The sequence below is a fragment of the Danio rerio genome, chromosome 1, assembly GCF_049306965.1.
Source record: "Danio rerio strain Tuebingen ecotype United States chromosome 1, GRCz12tu, whole genome shotgun sequence".
In the NCBI taxonomy this organism is placed as follows: Eukaryota; Metazoa; Chordata; class Actinopteri; order Cypriniformes; family Danionidae; genus Danio; species Danio rerio.
The window spans coordinates 57,776,611-57,798,328 of record NC_133176.1 but is presented as its reverse complement, the minus strand read 5'-3'; the positions used below and the strand labels follow the sequence as shown (position 1 = coordinate 57,798,328).

At 38.8% G+C, this 21,718-nt stretch overlaps 1 protein-coding gene across 3 annotated transcripts in view; it reads left to right on the top strand.

The window, feature by feature from the left end:
• pkd1a (polycystic kidney disease 1a) overlaps positions 1–21,718 on the top strand; it is a 179,627-nt gene that overhangs the window by 135,806 nt on the left and 22,103 nt on the right. For all 3 annotated transcript variants that reach the window (XM_073906194.1, XM_073906196.1, XM_021477406.3), the window contains 9 exons: positions 1,483–1,609; positions 1,705–1,821; positions 8,359–8,408; positions 10,288–10,490; positions 12,476–12,548; positions 14,071–14,186; positions 14,453–14,655; positions 17,255–17,449; positions 19,157–19,296. In XM_073906194.1, coding sequence (XP_073762295.1) covers positions 1,483–1,609; positions 1,705–1,821; positions 8,359–8,408; positions 10,288–10,490; positions 12,476–12,548; positions 14,071–14,186; positions 14,453–14,655; positions 17,255–17,449; positions 19,157–19,296 — 1,224 coding nt within the window. The remainder of the gene's footprint in view (positions 1–1,482; positions 1,610–1,704; positions 1,822–8,358; positions 8,409–10,287; positions 10,491–12,475; positions 12,549–14,070; positions 14,187–14,452; positions 14,656–17,254; positions 17,450–19,156; positions 19,297–21,718) is intronic.

Genomic DNA, 21,718 nt, shown 5'->3' with positions numbered 1-21,718 from the left:
GGCTATCAGTAATTTAGAGCGATGCTTTTAGACATTAAGGGCGATGCTTTCAAACATTAAGGGTGGGGCTATTAGTAATTTAGGGCGGGGCTTTCAGACATTTATGACGGGGCTATCAGTAATACAGGGTGGGGTTATCAGTCCTTTAAGGCAGGGATATCAGACATTGAGGGCGGGGCTATCAAAAATTTAGGGCAGGGCTTTCAGACAGTTAGGGCGGGGCTATCAGTAATTTAGGGTGGGGCTTTTAGACATTTAGGGCGGGGCTATCATACATTTAGGTCGGGGCTTTTAGACATTTAAGGTGGGGCTATCAGTCCTTTAAGGCAGGGATATCAGTCATTAGGGGCAGAGCTATCAGTAATTTAGGGCCCAGCCCTCATTTTTTTACCCAGCTTTTATCCATTTGTTTTCCTGCATCTTGTAACAAGCCAATCAGTTTGCTAAGGATGAAATCATGCACCACCTTAAATTTTTCTAGTTTTAGAACCTTTTTAATTAAATGTATGAGGGGAAAAAAAGCAAACTTAACTTCTTTTTATGCTGACTTTAACATGCGTTCAGATGAGTGTCTTATTAGCAGTACAGCAATGTAGTAAAACATTAGCATAGTTAAATCCTCTAAAAGCATGATAAACATGCAAATATTTGCTAACCCTACATGCTAACAATGTTAAAAACATGTTAAAAACAGGTTAACAATGTGGTACGTCTTTGCAGCGTCTTTGCAGTCATACTACAAACACATTAAGCATGCTAATTCATGCTAGCATTGTGTCATCCTTGCTGAAAAAAAACATGCTGGTTTTAAGGCTGCTGGATCAAACTGGTTCTTGCTAGTTCTTTGCTGGTCATGTGCAGGTATAAGCTGGTTCCTTATGTTTCTATGTCAACCAAGCCAACCAAAATATGCAGTTTTTTTCAGCAGGGATATGTCATGGTAAATTTTGCTTGTCATATGCTAAATCATGCTAGCACCAGATAGAAACATTCTAGCAATGTGCTGAAACATGTTAACCGTGTCCTAAAACATGCTAAAAACATGCTAGCAATGTGTTAAAACATCCCACAACACCCCCTATTAGATTTTCACCATTAAAACACGTCTAAAGCGGTTTTCATTCGTGTCTGCAGCTGATTTTAACACGCATGGCTCACACTGACCCTAACACAGAGGGGATTATTATTCCTCTTAGCATAATAGGTGTAAGTAATTGCTCTTATTTTATTTTCATTGTAAATTCTGGTCTCTTCAGAAGCTCTAGTGGAGGGTTTCTGTTTTTACACCAACCTGTACTTGCTTTTTTCCAAGAAAATTGTCTTTAAATTGCTGTGGGTCAAGTTGTACCCAATTTCTAGCACTACATGAGGGCTTTCTGCAGGTGTGTGTGTGTGTGCTGTAACTGTGTGTGCGTGTGCGTGTGTGTGTGTGTGTGTGTGTGTGTGTGTGTGTGTGTGTGTGTGTTTGTGTGTGTGCTGCAGCTCGGTGCCGGTGGCTGATCTGGTGTCAGTGAATGTGGAGACGCTGTGGGCCGGGATGGTGAGCTGTCTGCTGGTGTATCCCCTCTATCTGCTCGTGTTCTGCCTCTTCAGACTGAGCCGCAGTAAGGTGAGACACAAACACACACACACACATTTTTGCAGATGCACACACACACATACACACAGTTATTCTTTGATCTCCTCTGTCTGTGTGTGTGTCAGGTGTCAGTGGAGCAGCTTCCTCCTCAGGTGGATCAGGAGTCTCTAGAGATCGACGACTTCCTGGAAAACTCTCTGACAGGAAGCTCTTTCCTCATGCTGAACGCCATTCCTGGAGAGGTACAGTATGATGGAGGAGCGCAGCAGCACTGTCACACACACACAGACTGTCAATCTCTGTCTATATGTGGTCAATACACTTCTAGATGTTCATGTTTTATTTAAAGTCTTTCTGTTTTCAGAGGCACACACTGTTTAGCAGCGTACTAAAAACACACGAGCCAAGCAGTGGCGCAGTAGGTAGTGCTGTCGCCTCATAGTCAGAAGGTTGCTGGGTCGAGCCTCGGCTCAGTTGGCATTTCTGTGTGGAGTTTGCATGTTCTCCCTGCATTCGCGTGGGTTTCCTCCGGGTGCTCCAGTTTACCCCACTGTCCAAAGACATGTGATACAGGTGAATTGGGTAGGCTAAACTGTCCATAGGATATGAGTGTGTGTGTGAATGTGTGTGTGGATGTTTCCCAGAGATGGGTTGCGGCTGGAAGGGCATCCACTGCGTAAAAACTTGTTGGATAAGTTGGTGGTTCATTCCGCTGTGGTGACCCCAGATTAATAAAGGGACTCACACACACACACAAACACACACACATATTTGCTGAAATAATGTTGAAAACAATTTGATTTTAAATGAACTAAGATTTCAATTGTTTTCAACAATATTTCAGCAAAAATTAAAAGATAATGCATTTTTATTGATTTATTAATTACAAAATGCCATTAAAATAATTTTTTTTGTTGTTGAATATTTTAAATGTCGTTTGTTTGCTTCAAAATTGAAAGAAATTAATGAGCAAATGATCGATTTCATCTAAAACCAGTTTAAATTTGACAGGTCAAGATCCATATTGAATCAAACTAAGTGCAAGTTTTAAAAATATTGTTAAATATTAAAATATAAAATATTATTTGTTAAATGGGTGGTAGACTGTATTTTTAAGGCTTGATTGTGTTTATAAGATGCAAAGCATTGTGTGCTCATGCTTCACTTGTAGAAAATCGTGTTACTTTTTCATATATCTTTGATTATATACAGCTACTCAGCTAACATTGCACTAGTTTCTCTGAATGGCCCGCCCTCAAGATGCTCTGATTGGTCAGCTAACATAATGTGCTGTGATTAGCGGATTTTCTCCATGTCATGCCCCTACAAGTGCGTGCTTTTGCGCTGTGTAAACATTCCAGTCGTAGCAGCTGTTAGCAGCGTTAGCGGCCTGAATCAGACAGAATTGAAGAGCACACAGCTGAACCTCATGCCTGCTCTCAAAAATAAAATCTGACAAGTGTCTTTCACATACATTCAGAATATGCATGTGTAAGTAATATAAAGCGTTCACATATCTTTTGTGAATTTGTTATTTGAGATGTAGAACACACGGAAAGCGTCCGCATAGAGAGACACACATAGAAAGACACTGATGGCGTCCGCATAGAGAGACACACATAGAAAGACACTGATAGCGTCCGCATAGAGAGACACACATAGAAAGACACTGATGGCGTCCGCATAGAGAGACACACATAGAAAGACACTGATATCGTCCGCATAGAGAGACACACATAGAAAGACACTGATGGCGTCCGCATAGAGAGACACACATAGAAAGACACTGATATCGTCCGCATAGAGAGACACACATAGAAAGACACTGATATCGTCCGCATAGAGAGACACACATAGAAAGACACTGATATCGTCCGCATAGAGAGACACACATAGAAAGACACTGATGGCGTCCGCATAGAGAGACACACATAGAAAGACACTGATATCGTCCGCATAGAGAGACACACATAGAAAGACACTGATAGCGTCCGCATAGAGAGACACACATAGAGAGACACTGATATCGTCCGCATAGAGAGACACACATAGAAAGACACTGATATCGTCCACATAGAGAGAGACTGCAGCGCTGCTGAAGATTGTGTGTGTTTACAGCGGTTTGATGGATAAATATGAATTTGTAGCTTAATTGTTAGCGATGCTAAACAGCATTTCCCGTTGTTTACATCCTTGTTTACATCCTCGCTAGAACATACCGTTAATGCTAGAAACTGCCTGTAGTTGATCAATTTTAATAAATTAAAACACTTACGGGTTGTGACTCGCAATCCACAGCTTCATCAGTTGGTGGAGCTTTTAGCCGAATTCAGCACTGAACTGAAAGAGATTCTGGAAGTTCTCCTTTGTCAAATGCTAGCGTTATATCTTTTTTATGTAATTCTCTGGCACATGATTGAAATGAAACTGTAAGCACTTCTCTCTTTGTATCGTGTCCTTTGGAGGCCCAAATACAAAAACAGAAGAAGCTCTTTGGAAATAGCAGCGTTTGGACGCCATTTTAGCTCTCTCTGCTGTAACATTACAGCACCTCCAGCCACGCCCCTTCACTGCGCAGGGTGTGTGCGTTTCCTTTGTGATCTCACTAGCCCAGATGTATTTTTTTGTAGTCCTCAAACTTCGTTCGGTGTAGGCTTTGCTAAGCTAACTCTGTAAAAGCCTATAGCTGCGTCCCAAATGGCACACTATGTACTTATGCACTTACACACTCAACAGGATAGTATATCTATGTAGTGTCATCCCAAATGACACACTAATGTTTTTTACTAAGCATCAGTTTCCCTAATGACGTTTGACAGTTGCCAAACCCGTGAAATAAACGACCGAATTATCAGATAATACCTGCCGTGAGTATATCCGCATTCACCATCGGGAGGTGCTATAATCCCTCTCGTAGGAGAATTTTGCTTTCACCCTCCAAAATAAGTAAAGTTATCCAACATGTGCGCCAGATAGCTTCGCCCCTTCCGATACGTAAGCAAACCTGCGGTCGTTGAGTGCGTGAAGTGTCCATCATTCCACACTTCATTTTAGCGGCTGAATGAGTGCATCATCCGGGTAATTAAAGTGCACTTAAGATTTTTAGAGTTTTCAGTGTGAACACACTACTTACACTATTTATTATACAAAGTTAAGTTTGAATATAAACTAATTTTGAGAGGATCACGTGCTTATGATTTATCACGGCCGGTCTCGCATTTGCTAATCAATATCTTCCAATCATTTGAGCCCTGAGCTACTATAAATAACCACAGTTTTCAGTTCACTTTATCTTCGTTTGGAAGAAACCCCCCTCCTCCCCTTTTCTCCTCCTTTACCTCTGACTGGGCGACACGGCGGCCCAGTGGTTAGCACTGCGAGCCCCACAGCAAGAACACTGCCGGCCTTGGTTCCACAGGACCGGTGGGTGTTTCTTTGAGGAGTTTGTATGTTCTCCCTGTGTCCGCGTGGGTTTTCCCCGGGTTCTCCGGTTTCCTCCCACCATCCAAAGACATTCAACATACATAACAACCAAGCATTTATCTAACCCCTCGTGTTCCCTTAGCTACCGCAGCAGGGGAGTTCTGAGATCCACCGAGCTCAGGCTCCCCTCTCTCGCTCTGCCAAACGGGAGGAAGCCCCGGGCTCGAGGAGTCCTTGAGCTCGGGGCTCTCTCCCGGGACAGCATGCCAAACAAGCTTTTATAAATCATCAGCTAAGTTCGAACTCTTGAAATGGCGTAGAATAGTGCATAAGTATGCGATTTGGGACGCAGCTAATGTTTTCCTTTGCATTGAACTTTGAGTGAGATACACATCAACTAAGGTTTAAAATATGATATCGTAGGGGACCACCCCTTTAATGTTTGAAATGTATTTATTTATGTTATATACATTACAATTTAATGAATAAGAATGATAATGCAAATCAATATAATATTTAGTCGACTGTCGATTGATCGATAAGAAATCATTAAATGCATATGAATTCTTTACAAATATATGAATTGACTTATGCATTAATTAATGTATTATTACAAAAACTATTTTGATTTGTTTGTTCATTTACTGTGTATGTCACCGTTTCTTTATCATTTATTTATTACATTATTTAGCATTTTATTTTAATACACATTTTTTAAATATAGTTTATTCAATTCTTCACCTGCTCTACTTTGTTTATCAAATATTCACCTGCAGCGCCATATAAATACTCTATTACTGGAGTAATATACAATGGTTTATGTGTGCGTTGCGTCTCTGAGCTCTGAACTGTGTTTCCGCCACTCATTCTTTGATGCAGATGCACTTTATATTCAAAGGCGGAATACAATATGTGTTTTATTTACTCTGACGGAGACCCAGATGCGTTTCTCTCCTTCCTTTATACAAGTGCAGATTGAAATGCGTCTCTCCCGATGCTTTGTTTGCATGTTTGAAATGATGCACTTTCGCCAGCACCCTCACATTACACAGCTGATGTAGACACAAAGACACAGCTGATGTATTTCATTTCTCTCCGCTGCGATACGAGAAACAAACCAATTGAAATACTTTAGAAAATGAAGGAAAGGTGCTTTTCTCATCGTCATAAGCATATTTAAATGCGCAGCAGTCTCAGACGGCACATTATCACATTTACAGCCCCTTTTACATTCTGATGACTATAGAGTCAACAATCTGACATAAATGAAGAGCGGAAACTGTATTTATATTCCAGTGCAGTGTGAGAATCATCCATTATACATTGGGGACATCGATACTTACCAATATTTTTCAGTAATGTTAGTTTATGTATATACAGGGCATCTGGAAAGTATTCATAGCACTTCACTGTTTCCACATTTTTTTATGTGACAGCCTCAACAGCCTGTTTTCCTCAACAAAAAAAATGACATGTACATCAGTATTCACAGCCTTTGCTGTGAAACTCTAAATTGAGCTCAGCTTCTGTTTCCACTGATCATTCTTGAGATGTTTCAGCAGCTTAATTGGAGTTCACCTGTGGTCAATTCAGTTGATTGGACATGATCTGAAAAGGCATACACCTGTCTATATAAGGTCCCAGGGTTGACAGTGCATGTCAAAGCACAAACCAAGCATGAAGACAAAGGAACTGTCTGTAAAAATCAGAGACAGGATTGTCTCAAGGCACAAGGCTTGGGAAGCTTACAGAAACATTTCTGCTGCTCTGAAAGTTCCAGTGAGCACAGCGGCCTCCATCATCTGTAAGTATAAGATGTTGGGAATCACCAGGACTCTTCCTAGAGCTGACCGGCCATCTAAGCTGTGTGATCGGGGGAGAAGGGCCTTAGTCAGGGAGTTGATCAATAACCCAATGGTCACTCTGTCTGAGCTCCAGCATTCTTCTGTGGAGAGAGGAGAACCTTACAAAAGGACAACCATCTGTGCAGCAATCCACCAATCAGGCCTGTGTGGTAGAGTGGCCAGACGGAAATCACTCCTCTCCTGGAATTTGCCAAAAGGCATCTGAAGGACTATCAGACCATAAGAAACCAAATTCTCTGCTCTACTAAAATCGAACTCTTTGGAGTAAATGTCAGGCGTTACAATCGGGAAAACCCAGGCAGCGCTCATCACCAGGCTAACACCATCCCTACAGTGAGTATGGTGGTGGCATCATCATGCTGTGGGGATGTTTTTCAGCAGCAGGAACTGGAAGACTAGTCAGGATAGAGGGAAAGATGAATGCAGCAATGTGCAGAGACATCCTGAATGAAAACCTGCTTCAGAGTGCACTTGACCTCAGACTGGGGCGACGGCCCAATGCACACCGCTAAAATATTAATAGAGTGGCTTCACAACAACTCGGTGAATGTCATTGAGTGGCCCAGCCAGAGCCCAGACCCAAATCCTATTTAACATCTCTGGAGAGATCTGAAAATGGCTGTACACCGTCGCTACCTATCCAACCTGATAGAGATTGAGAGGTACTGCAAAGAGGAATGGGCAAAAATTCACAAAGACAGGTGTGCCAAGCTTCTGGCATCATATTCATAAAGACTTGAGGCTGTAATTGCTGCCAAAGGTGCATCAACAACGTATTGAGCAAAGGCAGTGAATACTGATGTGCATGTGAATTTTCAAGTTTTTTATTTTTAATAAATTTGCAACAATTTCAAAAACTCTTCCTTTACATCGTCATTATGGGGTAATGTGTGTAGAATTTGGAGGAAATAAATCAATTTAATCCATTTTAGAAAAAGGCTGTAACATAAAAAAAGTGGAAAATGTGAAGCGCTATGAATACTTTCCAGATGAACTGTTTAAACATGTAAGAATTTAGTCTGCCTCGTCCCAACTGCCATTCTAAATAATGTGTTGATGCTCATTTCATAAAATGGCTGAATTATGATAGAAAAGATACACTCACCAGCTACTTTATTAGGTATACCTTGCTAGTACCGAATTGGACCCTCCTTTGCCTTCAGAACTGCCTCAATCCTTCATGTCATAGATTCAACAAGGTAATGGAAATATTCCTCAGAGAATTTGCTCCATATTGACATGATAGCATCACTGCAGTTGCTGCAGATTTGTCAGCTGCACATCCATGATGCGAATCTTCATTGAGATCTTCCACATCCCCATCATCTTTTTAGATACAGTTGAAAGGGCTGACTCTCCCCCCATACATCTTCTTTTGACCCCCTTCGGGGGCAATAAAGCATGAATTAGGGAGATAATTTACACGCTGGGTTAATGTGCAGTCCATCAGTTGAATGAGCTTATATCTGCTGTTTTTCTGTTTCTCTGCAGACGTACTCTGAGGAGACTAACATCGACCTGCCCACTCCCTCCACTAAGAGGTAAGCCTGTGGTCTGAGATATGTTTAAGCAACTCATCACTGAGAGAGATGAGCCTGTATTTACAAAACATTTGCTCTTACTATTAAGAGTTCTCCTCAATAGCAGTGAAACCAAATCACAAATTTTTTTTAGATTCAACTTTATTGTCATTACACATGTACAAGTACAATGCAACGAAATGCAGTAAAGTACAAATCTGCTGAGACAAAGTTTACTAGGAAGATTCTTAAGTATTAAAGCTTCTGTATGTATGTTTTTGACTTTTCTAATGCATAAAAATAGCATAATATGTTTGCAGATATTTAAGAAACATGCTGAGTGAACACTTGTTTATCTGAAAAACAATGTTAAAGTCAGTTATTCTGCTTTAAGAATAATCATTCAGTGTCGGAATATCTGTCTGTGTTTTGGTCTCTATAACCAGCCCACTGCCAGTTTAACCAATCAACCAATAAACTCAGCTTGCGAATACAAGTGAATGAGAGTCAGTAAATTACTGATTCATGTGAATCAGTACAAGAGAGCATGAACAACTGAATGAGTAAGTGTAAGTGAATCAAATAGTGAAGGTGTGCAAGTGACTCAGTATGAGTTCATCAATAGTGAATGAATCATTTTATAACTATGAATCAACACAAGAGAGTATGAGAAGCTAAACAAATTAAGTGAAAAGAAATTAATCAAAATAGTAAATGTAATGAAAGTGACTGTATGAATGAATCAAGAATGAATTAAGCATTTTATTACTGTGAATCAACACAAAAGAGCATGAAAAGCCGAATGAATTAGAACGAGTGAATAAAATGTGAATGAATTATTGATCAAGTGAATCGGCAAGAAATCATGAACAATAGAATAAGTGAAAGTAATGAATCAAAATAGTGAATGTAACAATATGCTTAAGTGACTCAGTATTAATGAATCAAGAGTAAATGAATGACTACATAACTGTGAGTCAATACAAGAGAGCACGAAAAACTAAATGAATTAGAGTGAATCAAGATGTGAATGAATTAATGAAAACAAATGAATCAGTGAGTTAGCAGTAGACTAGATTGTGAACAAATGAATGAATGAGAGTAAGTGAATCAAGAGTTAATCTATGTGTTGTAAGTGACTCAAGTGTTCAAATGAATCAAAGTGAATCAAGAGTAAATCTATTAATGTGTTGCAAGTGACTCAAGTGTTCAAATGAATCAAAGTAAGTGAATCAAAAGAGGGAATCTATTGATGTAAGTGACTGAAGTTTTTCAAATGAATCAGAGTAATTGAATCGAAAGCATGAATGAATTCAAATAATTCAAATGAATAAATTACTGAACACAAGTGAATCAGTAAGTCAGCAATAGACTAGATCATGAACAACTGAATGAGTAAATGTATTGATGTGCGCAAGTGACTCAAGTGTTCAAATGGATCAATGTAAACGAATCAAAATAGTGAATAGTATTGATGTTCGCAAGTGTTCAAATGAATTAGAGTAATTGAATCAAAAGGCTGAATGTATTGATGGGTGTAAGTGATTCAAGTGTTCAAATGATTCTGAGTAAGTGAATCAAAAGACTGAATGTAATAATGTGCATAAGTGAGTCAAATGTTCAAATAAATCAAAGTGAATCAAATGACTGAATGTATTGATGGATGTAAGTAATTCAAGTGTTCAAATGATTCAAAGTGAATCTTAAGACTGAATGTATTGCTAGGTGTAAGTGATTTAAGTGTTCAAATGATTCAGAGTAAGTGAATCAAAAGACTTAATGGATTAATATGCGTAAGTGAGTCAAATGTTCATATAAATTAGAGGAAGTGAATCAAAAGAGCTAACACGACATGACTCATTGAATCAGAGTGGATCTCTGCATCTGTTCCCCTCTGTAGTCTTCAGAGATGGAGCATGCCAGACTGTGATTGGCCAGATGTGTTGACGGACCCGTCAGTGGAGATGGGACCGGTGTTTCCCCCGCGGCTCAAGAGAGGTCAGGGCAGCAGACATCTGGGGGTGGACATCACCTTCAGTCCAGACCACGAGGACGACACGGTCTGCCAAAACAGCCACAGGAACAAATACTTCTCCTCCTCAGGTGACGCACGGAGCATCACACACTCAGAGGAGACTTTACACCCTCCAGGCATTCAATTCATCTTTCTTCCTATAGAGCTTTTACAATGTAGATTGTGTCAAAGACGCTCAACATAGAAGTTCTAGTAAATTTAAACAAGTTTTCAGAGTTGAAGTTCAGTTCAGTGTGGATTAATATTCACTGCTGAAAGTCCAAACACTGAAGAGCAAATCTACATCAATAGATATTTTCAAGAGTTCACGCTTAGTTGATGATGGATAATAAAGCTTGTTTGGTATGCTGTCCCGGGAGAGAGCCCTGAGCTAGAGGTCTGCTCTAACGCGGGAATAAATTTCCGAATAAAGCGTGGGAGCGGTCGGTTACTGGTGTAATTTTGGACGGGAGTGGGCAGTCTAACAATATCACTCCCGAGCGAGCGAGCACGCGTATGTATGTGTGTGAATGAAAGAGCGTGATGCTGTGTTTAGCTTGTTGTGTATGTGTATGTGTGTGTGTGAATGAGAGAGAGTGTGATGCTGTCTGTGTGTGTGTCACTTTGAGGTGTGAACCTATCCTGGTCTCACGATTCGATTACGATTATCATGCTATCGATTCGGTTCAACTCGTTATCTCGGTGCATCACAGTGCATTGACAATGCTTTCCATACAGTGTTATATCTTGGGTGAGGCTATAACAAGCTATAAACACACAGACCCACATCATCACACTGTCTCTCATTCACACACATACACAAACATAGACACCACCTAACAAACAAACACACACACACACACACACACTTAAGCCCTCACAAAATGCGTTTAACCGGGAGAGCTTGAGCTGAGCGGAGCAACAAAAACAAAAAACAAAAAAAAGAGCACTTTTCCGACGGTCCCTTATTGAGAGCTCCGCTATTGTCTATAACGTTATTGTCTATTCCGTTATTGTCTATAACTGAATGTGTCAGGAATATCGAAAACAAAACCAACCCCCTGGATGTACAGCGCACTTAGCATTTGCCTATGCTACGGGCCTGCCCTGAGTTGGCTTCTGAGTGTTGTAAATACTCGCCTACCTACCTCTCGACAGAGCGCATAGGAGATAAATGACGTTATGAATAACCGATTATGATTATTACTGAACCGATACCGGATTGTTTGCGTCTGCATTGCGGTGCACCGAAGAAACAATTCATTTTGACACCCCTAGTGTCACTTGCTTGGTGCTTCCGTGTGTGTGTTTATTCAGACAGCTTGTTATAGGCTGTCTGGACTCTGTATAGCTGGGTGGTTTTCGGTTTTGTACTCCCACCACCCCGCCTCTCCCTCGTTAGCAGGGGCGGGGCGGGCAGCAGGACTACAAATGCTGAATATAAGCGGGAGCAGTCGGGTACGGACTAAAACCTGGCGGGAGCGGGATTCAAAATTTAGTCCCACGCAGATCTCTACCCTGAGCTGATGAGATCTTTGAGCCCTGGGCTTCCTCCTGTAGATCTCGATTAACTCCCCCTGGCTTATTTCTAGCTAAATGACGGATATGGATGACTGTGGAGAGGTGTACTCGCTAAGAGCTTGACTATGGTATCAATTTTGTGTGTTCAATTTACTGGAGAACCGAAGAACCTCGGGAAAACCCACACGAGCACGGGGAGAACAAGCAAAACTCTGCACAGAAATGTCATCTGGTTTAGTAGGGATTTTAACCAGAGACATTCTTGTTGTGAGGCAACATTGCTAACCACTGGGCCGCTGTGTCACCCATCTGAAAAGGAGGGGGGAGTAGGGGTTGGTAGGGGGGGTTCTTCAAGACGAAGATATTGAGATAAGAAACTCTGGTTATTTATAGTGAGTTAGGAATCATCTGATGCAGGAACAGCTTAGACCAATCATAAGCATGAAATTAGTTTATAAATAAACTTGACTTAGTGGCAAACATCTGAATTTTGGAGGGGCGTGTCTGAAAAATGGAGGTTGTTGTTGATTGGTTGCTGGTTTTAATTTGACAGATGAGGATCTAATCAAGCGCATTCTGGCTGACGGACAGCTGCTCTCCCAGACGGACAGTGATGTGGGCGATCTGTGAGTGTTAATGAAATTTTATAAAATATTAAATACCCCGACTATTAAGACTGGTACAGATTAATACAACTTATTACACATCTCTGTGGAATACTTGATACTGATTGGTCAATTTAAGGTATGTTATTCCCAGATAACTGCTGAAACTAATGTCACGGGTTCATATGGGTACGTCAAATTAGTAATTTATTGATATAGATAATTATGGTGTATGTATGGTGCCATCTTGTGACTGAATAATGAGTAGGTTAGTGTATAATCCATTCAGCCATTTTTTTTCTGCAGGCTTTTCTTTTTTTAAATGGTAACAGCTTAGATCAGTAGCCCCTTTCACACATACAGACCTTTCCGGAAAATTACCGGCAATTTTCTGGAAAGGTTGTATGTGTGAACAGGTCCTTTTTGAAAATACCGGTAAATTTGTTCTGGCTATTTTCCGGAAAGAGAAGTTGTAACATTACCGGTAATTTGCCGGAATGCTGCGGTGTGTGAACGCAGAAGGAAGATTGCCGGAAAGAGCGCGTCCACGTCTAGAACGTGCTGACGTGAGACACCTGCTTTAGCCAATCAGAACAGTCAGACGCATTCACGTGCGCGCGGTTTATGAGAATAAAAGCCTTTGAATATTTTTCCAGACACCTTTAGCTGCTAGAAGTTAGTCAGATAATGTTTCTATGTTCCTTCCTAATGCCAACTGTGTAAATAATTAATAAATAATCGATAAAATTAATAAATAATCGATAAAATGTTTATGATAATCCGTTGTTTGTTTACCTTCAAGCTTTGCGTGTGCCCGTGAGCGCCCATAGCGCCAGCACACACACATATCATGAATATCTCGACATGCGAAAGTGTTTCCCTATGTTTTCATTAGAGTTGTACTCAATACTGATCCATCCAAAGAGTTTGTAATGTAGTCAAATGTTTACAAACACAAGCGCAGCCATTTAGAGGTTATTTCTGGTTAATGATGTCAGAATTTACCGGCATGCGATGGATGTGTGAATGCTCTTTTCCGGAAAAATTCCGTAACGTCCTCACCTGTGTAAACAGCGCTTTTTTGAATTCACCGGTAAAGTCGTTACGGAAATTTTCCAGATATTTACCAGTATCACTGTGTGAAAGGGGCTAATGTTTAGTCAGGGTTTATTCGGCAAGAACAAGTAAATGTACTCCATCCTTTAAGTAAATGTTTCATGTGGATGCATTTTGATATACTTTTTTTTTTGTGGATCAATTTGATCCAATTTTTTCCATTTTTTTTTCATCTGCATCAGTCATAACTGGAGAGATGCTGTAGGTTCAAACAACACAAGTATTGTAATTTCTTAATAATAATGCACATCTTCACTAGTTTTCAAATGCATATTTCAGCCGTAGACCATTTAGATTATACTAAGCCATGCGACTCCTAATACACAGGGTTTCATGATAAAAAGTTTAAGCTGAAAGATCTGTAGAGTTGCTTTAGATGAGTTGCATGTCTCTGTGCTGATTAATGTGTGTGTGTATGTGTGTTCAGCTCCAGTATATTCGGTGATAAGACGGAGGTGATTTTACTGCAGAAGATGAATGAGCCGGTTCCTTGTGCCACCTTTAGACGAGACCCACCCAAAACTGCCTTTACTTCGCGCACAGGTACACACACACAGAGATGTTGGTATTGGTGGTTTATGAGGACTCTCAATATGCATAATGTATTTATTACAATAAAAACTGCTTATTATATGGCCTTATTCCACCTCTACCCCTAAACCAAACCCTAACAGTAAATCGCAGCAAATGTTGAATGTTGAAGTATGATTTTTAAGCATCTTGAATAACAAGGAGACGTCACAAACCACCTTAATAGGTTATACATGCATCATTATACACTTTTGTTAACGTCCATCTCTGTCTTTCAGTGGTGGCGGATGTCTGTAAACCCAGACCGCTTCCTCCTCTGTGCGGATTGGCAGCTCTGTGGGCCAGCTGGGCGGGGCTTATCCTGTCCAGCAGTCTATCAATGTGGTTGGGGCGGGGCTTCAGTGAAGGCGTGGCTCTGATGTGGCTCATCTCCTGCATTGTCAGCTTCCTGTCGTCATTCCTCCTTCTTGAACCTCTAAAGGTACATTGATACATCTGCGTTTCTTAAATAGCAGTTTTTAAAGTATTGTCAAGTTTACTTTGATAAATGTTTTCTAATGAATAATAATTTAATTTTCAAATGCAATTGAAAGTTAATATTATTATATATCAACAATTTTGATTTAACAATTTTGATCATTCAGCAGATGCCTGTCCAGCTGCAACCCATCACTGGGAAATGATGATATTCATATCAGATTTAATATTGTGTGAATTTGAATACAAATTCAAATTTAATTAACTAATGTATTTACATTTTGGGCAACATCCTCGGTAAAAAATGAATATAAATATTATTTTCTCATTAATATTAATTGCAATAAGTGAATATAACATTTAACAAGTGTGTTGTCTTTTGATAGTTAATTAAACATTATGTTAAACGATTTCTATTAATTATTATTGTGTGAAATTTAATGCGTATTCATATTTAAAATATTTATTTATTGATAGTTTTCAAATTAATTTGAGTTATTTCTTTTATACAAAACTTGGGCAGCATCTTTGCCAAAAATAAACATTAATATTATTTTATCATTAATATTAATTGCAATAAGTAAATATATCATAATTTAACAAATGAATTGTTTTTAATTGTTAGACTTTTTAAAAATGATGTATTAATTAGACCATGTTAAATTATTTGTATTATTATTTTGTGAATTGTAATGCATATTCAAATTTAATTTATTTATTTACATTTTTTAATTAATGTGAGTTTTAATTATATTTTTTATACAAAACTTGGAGAACATCTTCGCCATAAAAGAACATTAATATTATTTTCTCATCCATATTAATTAAAATAAGTAAATATATCATCATTTAGCAAGTAAGTTGTTTTTAATTGTTAGACTTTTTAAAATTCTGTATTAAATAAATCATGTTAAATAATTTGTATTAATTATTATTGTATTATGAATTTTAATACACACTCAATTTTTAATAAAATAAATTTATTTAAATACATTTGTCTAATTAATTAGATTTTTTTATATTAAACTTGGGCAACATCTTCGACAAAAATGAATATAAATATTATTTTCTTATTAATATTAATTGCAATAAGTAGATATATCATCATTTAACAAGTGCGTTGTTTTTAATAGTCAGACTTTTAAAAATTCTGTACTAATTAGATCATGTTAAATTATTTGTATTATTTATTATCGTGTGAATTTTAATGCATATTCAGATTTAATATATTTATTTCTTTACATTTTATAAAATAATTTATTTCTTTTATACAAAACTTGGGCAACATCTTTACCAAAAATGAGCATGGATATTATTTTTTCATCAATATTATTTACAATAAGTAAGTATATCATCATTTAACAAATGTATTGTTTTTAATAGTTAGACTTTTTAAAAATCAGTATTAATTAGATCATGTTAAATCATTTGTATTAATTAGTGAATATTAAACTTCCCAGTGCTGGGTTGCGCCTTAAAGGGCAATCACTGCACAAAACATATGTCAGAATAGTTGGCGGTTCATTCCACTGTGGTGACCCTTGATGAATCAGGAATTAGGCCGAAGGAAAATAAATTAATGAATGAATATAACATTTTAAATATTGTATGAAAACTGTTTTTAAATTGTATCAATATTGATAGCAGTGAGTATTAACGTACACTACCTGACAAAAGTCTTGTCATTAATCCCAGTTGTAGGAGCAACAAATATTAACTTGACTTCTAGTTGATCAATTGAAAGTGGCAGAAGGTGGATTTTGCTGATGAATCATCTGTTGATCTGCATCCTAATCATCACAAATACTGCAGAAAACCTACTGGAACCAACATGGACTCAAGATTCTCACAGAATTCAGTCAAGTTTGGTAAAGGAGAAATCATGGTTTGGGGTTACATTCAGTATGGGGGTGTGCGAGAGATCTGCAGACATCAACAGCCTGAGGTATCAAGACATTTGTGCTGCCCATTACATAATAAACCACAGGAGAGGGCAAATTCTCCAGCAGGATAGCGCTCCTAGATGCCTTTGCCTTTCATATAAGCCACTTCGGTCCCACTTTATATTAAGTGTCCTTAACTACTATGTACTTGCATCAAAAAATAAATACAGTGTACTTACTGTGTTCATAATGTCTTTGAGAACACCTGTGGTGCGTTTGAGTTGGGATAGAGGTTGGGTTATGGACAGGTTTGGTGGTATGGGTAGGTTTAAGGGTGGGTTAAGGTGTAAGGGATGACCAACAGTGTATTTACAAATGTAATTACAATAGTTAATAACAGATGTAATTACATACGGGTATTTAATCAAGCATAAATACACAGTAAATACATGTATTTACACAATAAGTACATTGCAACAAACTATTAATTCCCGTGTAAGTACTTATTAGTTAAGGCCACTTAATATAAAGTGGGACCGCCACTTCTGATACCAAATAATCAATTAGAAGTCAAGATATTATTTGTTGTTGACAAGACTTTTGTCAGGTAGTGTGTTGTATTGTATTTTGTTTGTTGTTTTAAAAATTGCACTTGAAATGTCCAGATGTCCATATTTGCTATTCCTGTGTGTTCTGTAACTCTGCGATGTGTGTGTTTAGGTGTTGCTGGAGGGTGTGTATTTCTCTCTGGTGGTGCGGCGTCTGCGGCCTGAGGAGCAGGATGTGTTGGTGGAGTGTCCGCGTGTGGAGCGAGTGGTCCAGCGGATCCCCCGAGTGCGCCCGCCGCAGGGATTCGCTCTCTCACAGGCCAGAGAAGAGGCGCGTAAAGTCCGTCTGCTGCACACCATGCTGAAGGTACCGCGGTTGCACCACTTCATTCATTTTACCATGGTATATACGTTGATGTCAGACGGTTGATGTCTGAATTATGAGCCCGCTTGTATATATTCTTCCCCAATTTCTCTTCAACGGTAAGCAGATTTTTTTCAACACATTTTTAAACATCGTGGAGTTTTATTATTTCAGCAAATAGAGCTGTAAAACAAATATTTGGTAACACTTTATAATAACTACACACTATAAATCATTTATTAAGCATTAGCAAATAGTGAATTCATTATCTGTTAAGCATTAACTCTACATTAATAAACGTTAGTAAGCAGTTTATAACTGCAGCTACAAATGCTCTATTCTTGACTTATAACCACATTTAAAATGTGCTTAATAATTGTTTTTTCATACTTAGTAAATTATTAATATTTCATTACTAAATTAAGTATCGCATTATTTACAAACCAGTTGTATTTAAGAGTAGTTGAGGGTTTTTAGGATCATTCAGAATGAGTTAGTAAATAATTAATAAACTATTGAAATCAACGTTTATATGTCTTATTATTCAGACATATATTAATGGGTACTATGTATATTAATAAATGCTTTATTAACTCAACTTCAACTAGTTTTGTGACCTAATCTAAAGTGAGGACTATTCATGCTTTATAAATCCCTTATAAATGACAAATAAAGGCTCAGTTAAATTCTAAACAGGAAAAATGACATTATTCATACCTATTCAATTCAAGATACACAAATGAAATTGTACTTCAAATAAAAAATAAATCTTTGCAACCTGATCTAAAATAAAATCACTGTAGAGTTTAAACATAGCATTTTATTACATTGTTTAATTATTATATTGTTGTTTTATCCAGTTTTGTTGTATTTTGACACTCCTGTTATTCAGCAATGTTTAAACTTTACTGTAATTTTACATTTTAGAAAAGATTGCAAAGATTATCGTTCATTTGATTCTGAGCCTTTATTTGTCATTTATAAAGGATTTATAAAGCATTAATAGTCCTCACTTTAAATTAGGTCACAAAACTGCATGAAGTTGAGTTAATAAAGCATTTATTAATATACATAGTACCCATTAATATATGCCTGAATAATAAGACATATAAACGTTAATTTCAATAGTTTATTAATCATTTACTAAATCATTCTGAATGATCCTAAAAACCCTCAACTACTCTTAAATACAACTGGTTTGTAAATAATGCGATACTTAATTTAGTAATGAAATATTAATAATTTACTAAGTATGAAAAACAATTATTAAGCACATTTTAAATGTGGTTATAAGTCAAGAATAGAGCATTTGTATCTGCAGTTATAAACTGCTTACTAACGTTTATTAACGTAGAGTTAATGCTTAACAGATAATGAATTCACTATTTGCTAATGCTTAATAAATGATTTATAGTGTGTAGTTATTATAAAGTGTTATCAATATTTGTTGTACTCTCCCATTTAGTTAGCTCTAAGCTTACCCAGCTATGATGACTTCTGCTACTGAGAAACACTGAGAAATGTGAAAAGGGCCTTCATCATGGCTGGCAGCTGCCATTCAATCCAGGATCCATAATTGACAGTGTTGTTTTTCCAGCTCTGCGTTCTGATTGGCTGTCGGACAGGATATGGCAGTGATAGACGTGTGTCTGTATCAGCTATGAGTGAGTGGGAGTTTGAATAACGGCCGTCTGCTCTTTGCTCTGACAGGGTTTCCTGCTCTACATGCTCTTCCTGATGGTGGTTTTACTGCTCAATTACTCCGACTCGGAAAAAGACGCACATCGCCTCAGACTGAACGCTCAACTGCAGGATCATTTCCTTACAAAACACTTTAACAACATCAGCAGGTACTCACACACACACTTGTTAAGCTATCATTATGGGGACTTCCCATAAGTGTAGTGATTTATATACTGTGCAGACTGTATATACCATTAGACCCAACCCTCACAAGAAATAATCTGCATTTCTACATTATCAAAACACTTCATTGTGGGTGATTTATGAGCCGTTTTCCCTTGAGGTCAAAATTTACTGGTATTACTATACTTATGGGGACATTTTTATACAAGGTACACACATGCACACATAATGTTCTGCACATTTTGTTAAGCAACAGACAAAAACTGTTCAAACTAAATAAACATCATTTGGTCCAAATAATCTGGAATAATCTCATGCATACCTGTCAACACTCCCGGGAGTCTCCCGTATTTCAGACCCATGTCCTGCCCATGTCCCGTATTGTTTTGTCTCGAAGAAAACTCCTGGAATTCCACCCCCAACCCCCCAACCCCTCAGCTTTTTGGTACAGTCCTCATGCGCACCAAACCCAATGTGCAACCACCGGATTTTATGATCAAAATGTTGGTAGGTATGCTCCCATGATGCACGACAACAATGAATATCCTGTGTGATTGCCACAAGGGGGCGTATTTCGACAGTCATGTGCAGTGAAAAGGCGGCTTATGACAGGCTGATGGCCGCCGATGCACTGTCTCCAAAATATTTAATATTTAAAACAGGCTCTTTCCTTATAAATAAACTGCGTAGTTGCAATCTAAACAACTACAATCTTGTCAAACTGTGGTGAATTTATTGATCTGCAGTTTCTGTATGTTGGTGGAGTGATACAGAAGGATGAGGAGGCTGTAGAGTGCTGTTATTGCAGAATATCGCGCTGATATCAGCCAATCAGATTCGAGAACCAGACAGAACTGTTGTATAAATACACACACATATATATATTAGGGATGTAACAGTATTGTAAATACCATCATACCGCAATAGTAATTCTTTTAAATATTACCGTAGGCGCATGACTCAATAAAACTATATTTCTGAGAAAAGTTTGCTTAGGCGAATGAAGCGAACGGTAGGTAGCGGGAACTACAATTCCTATCAGCCTAGGCGTGGCCATCATTCTTTGCGGTTTGTTGTCACTACAGATCCAGTAATGCGGAAATGGAGTGTGTTGCTAGTAGCGGGGAAGAAAAAGAGCTGGAAATAATCGAACCTAAAGCGGGTTTTAAATCGGATGTGTGGAAGCATTTCGGTTTCTTTCTAAAAAGATACGAAAAAGGAGAAAAGGTGACAGACAAAGAAAAAAACAGTATGCAGGCACTGCCAGACTGTGGTGAAATATAAGTCAGGCAATACGACTAAAAACAGTCATGGGGACTGCAGAACACAGCACACTTGTTTGATGCAGACATTGACTTGTACTGCAAAGAGACCTCTATCTCACTCATGGCTTGTCCTCTCAAGTGGTGGAAAGACGATGCACAACGTTACCCACTGCTGTCAACCTTGGCTAAATCATATCTCTCTGTCCCAGAAACCTCAGTCCCAAATGAGAGGGTTTTTTTCTGGTAGGGTAGGTATGTAACAGTATTGTAAATACCGTCATACCGCAATATTAATTTTTTTCGATATTACCGTAGTCGCATGACTCGGTAAAACTATAGGTCTTCTGAGAAAATTTGCTCAGGCGAATGAAGCGAACGGGAGGTACCGGAAACTACAATTCCCATCAGCCCATGCTTGACCATCATCCCTTGCGCTCTGTTGTCGCTACAGATCCAGTAATGCGGAAATGGAGTGTGCTGCTAGAAGCGGGGATGAAAAAGAGCTGGGTGTTGTCGCTGCGCCCGTACTGAATAGTGGTGTTGTCGCGCGAGTTCTTATCAGCTGTGTTGTCGCGCGCTTACTGAATAGTGGTGTTGTCGCGCGAGTTCTTATCAGCTGTGTTGTCGCTGCGCGCGTACTGAATAGTGGTGTTGTCGCGCGAGTTCTTATCAGCTGTGTTGTCGCGCGCTTACTGAATAGTGGTGTTGTCGCGCGAGTTCTTATCAGCTGTGTTGTCGCTGCGCGCGTACTGAATAGTGGTGTTGTCGCGCGAGTTCTTATCAGCTGTGTTGTCGCGCGCTTACTGAATAGTGGTGTTGTCGCGCGAGTTCTTATCAGCTGTGTTGTCGCGCGCTTACTGAATAGTGGTGTTGTCGCGCGAGTTCTTATCAGCTGTGTTGTCGCGCGCTTACTGAATAACGGTGTGTCGCGCGAGTTCTTATCAGCTGTGTTGTCGCGCGCGTACTGAATAGCGGTGTTGTCGCGCGAGTTCTTATCAGCTGTGTTGTCGCGCGCTTACTGAATAACGGTGTGTCGCGCGAGTTCTTATCAGCTGTGTTGTCGCGCGCGTACTGAATAGCGGTGTTGTCGCGCGAGTTCTTATCAGCTGTGTTGTCGCGCGCATACTGTAAAGCGGGGACG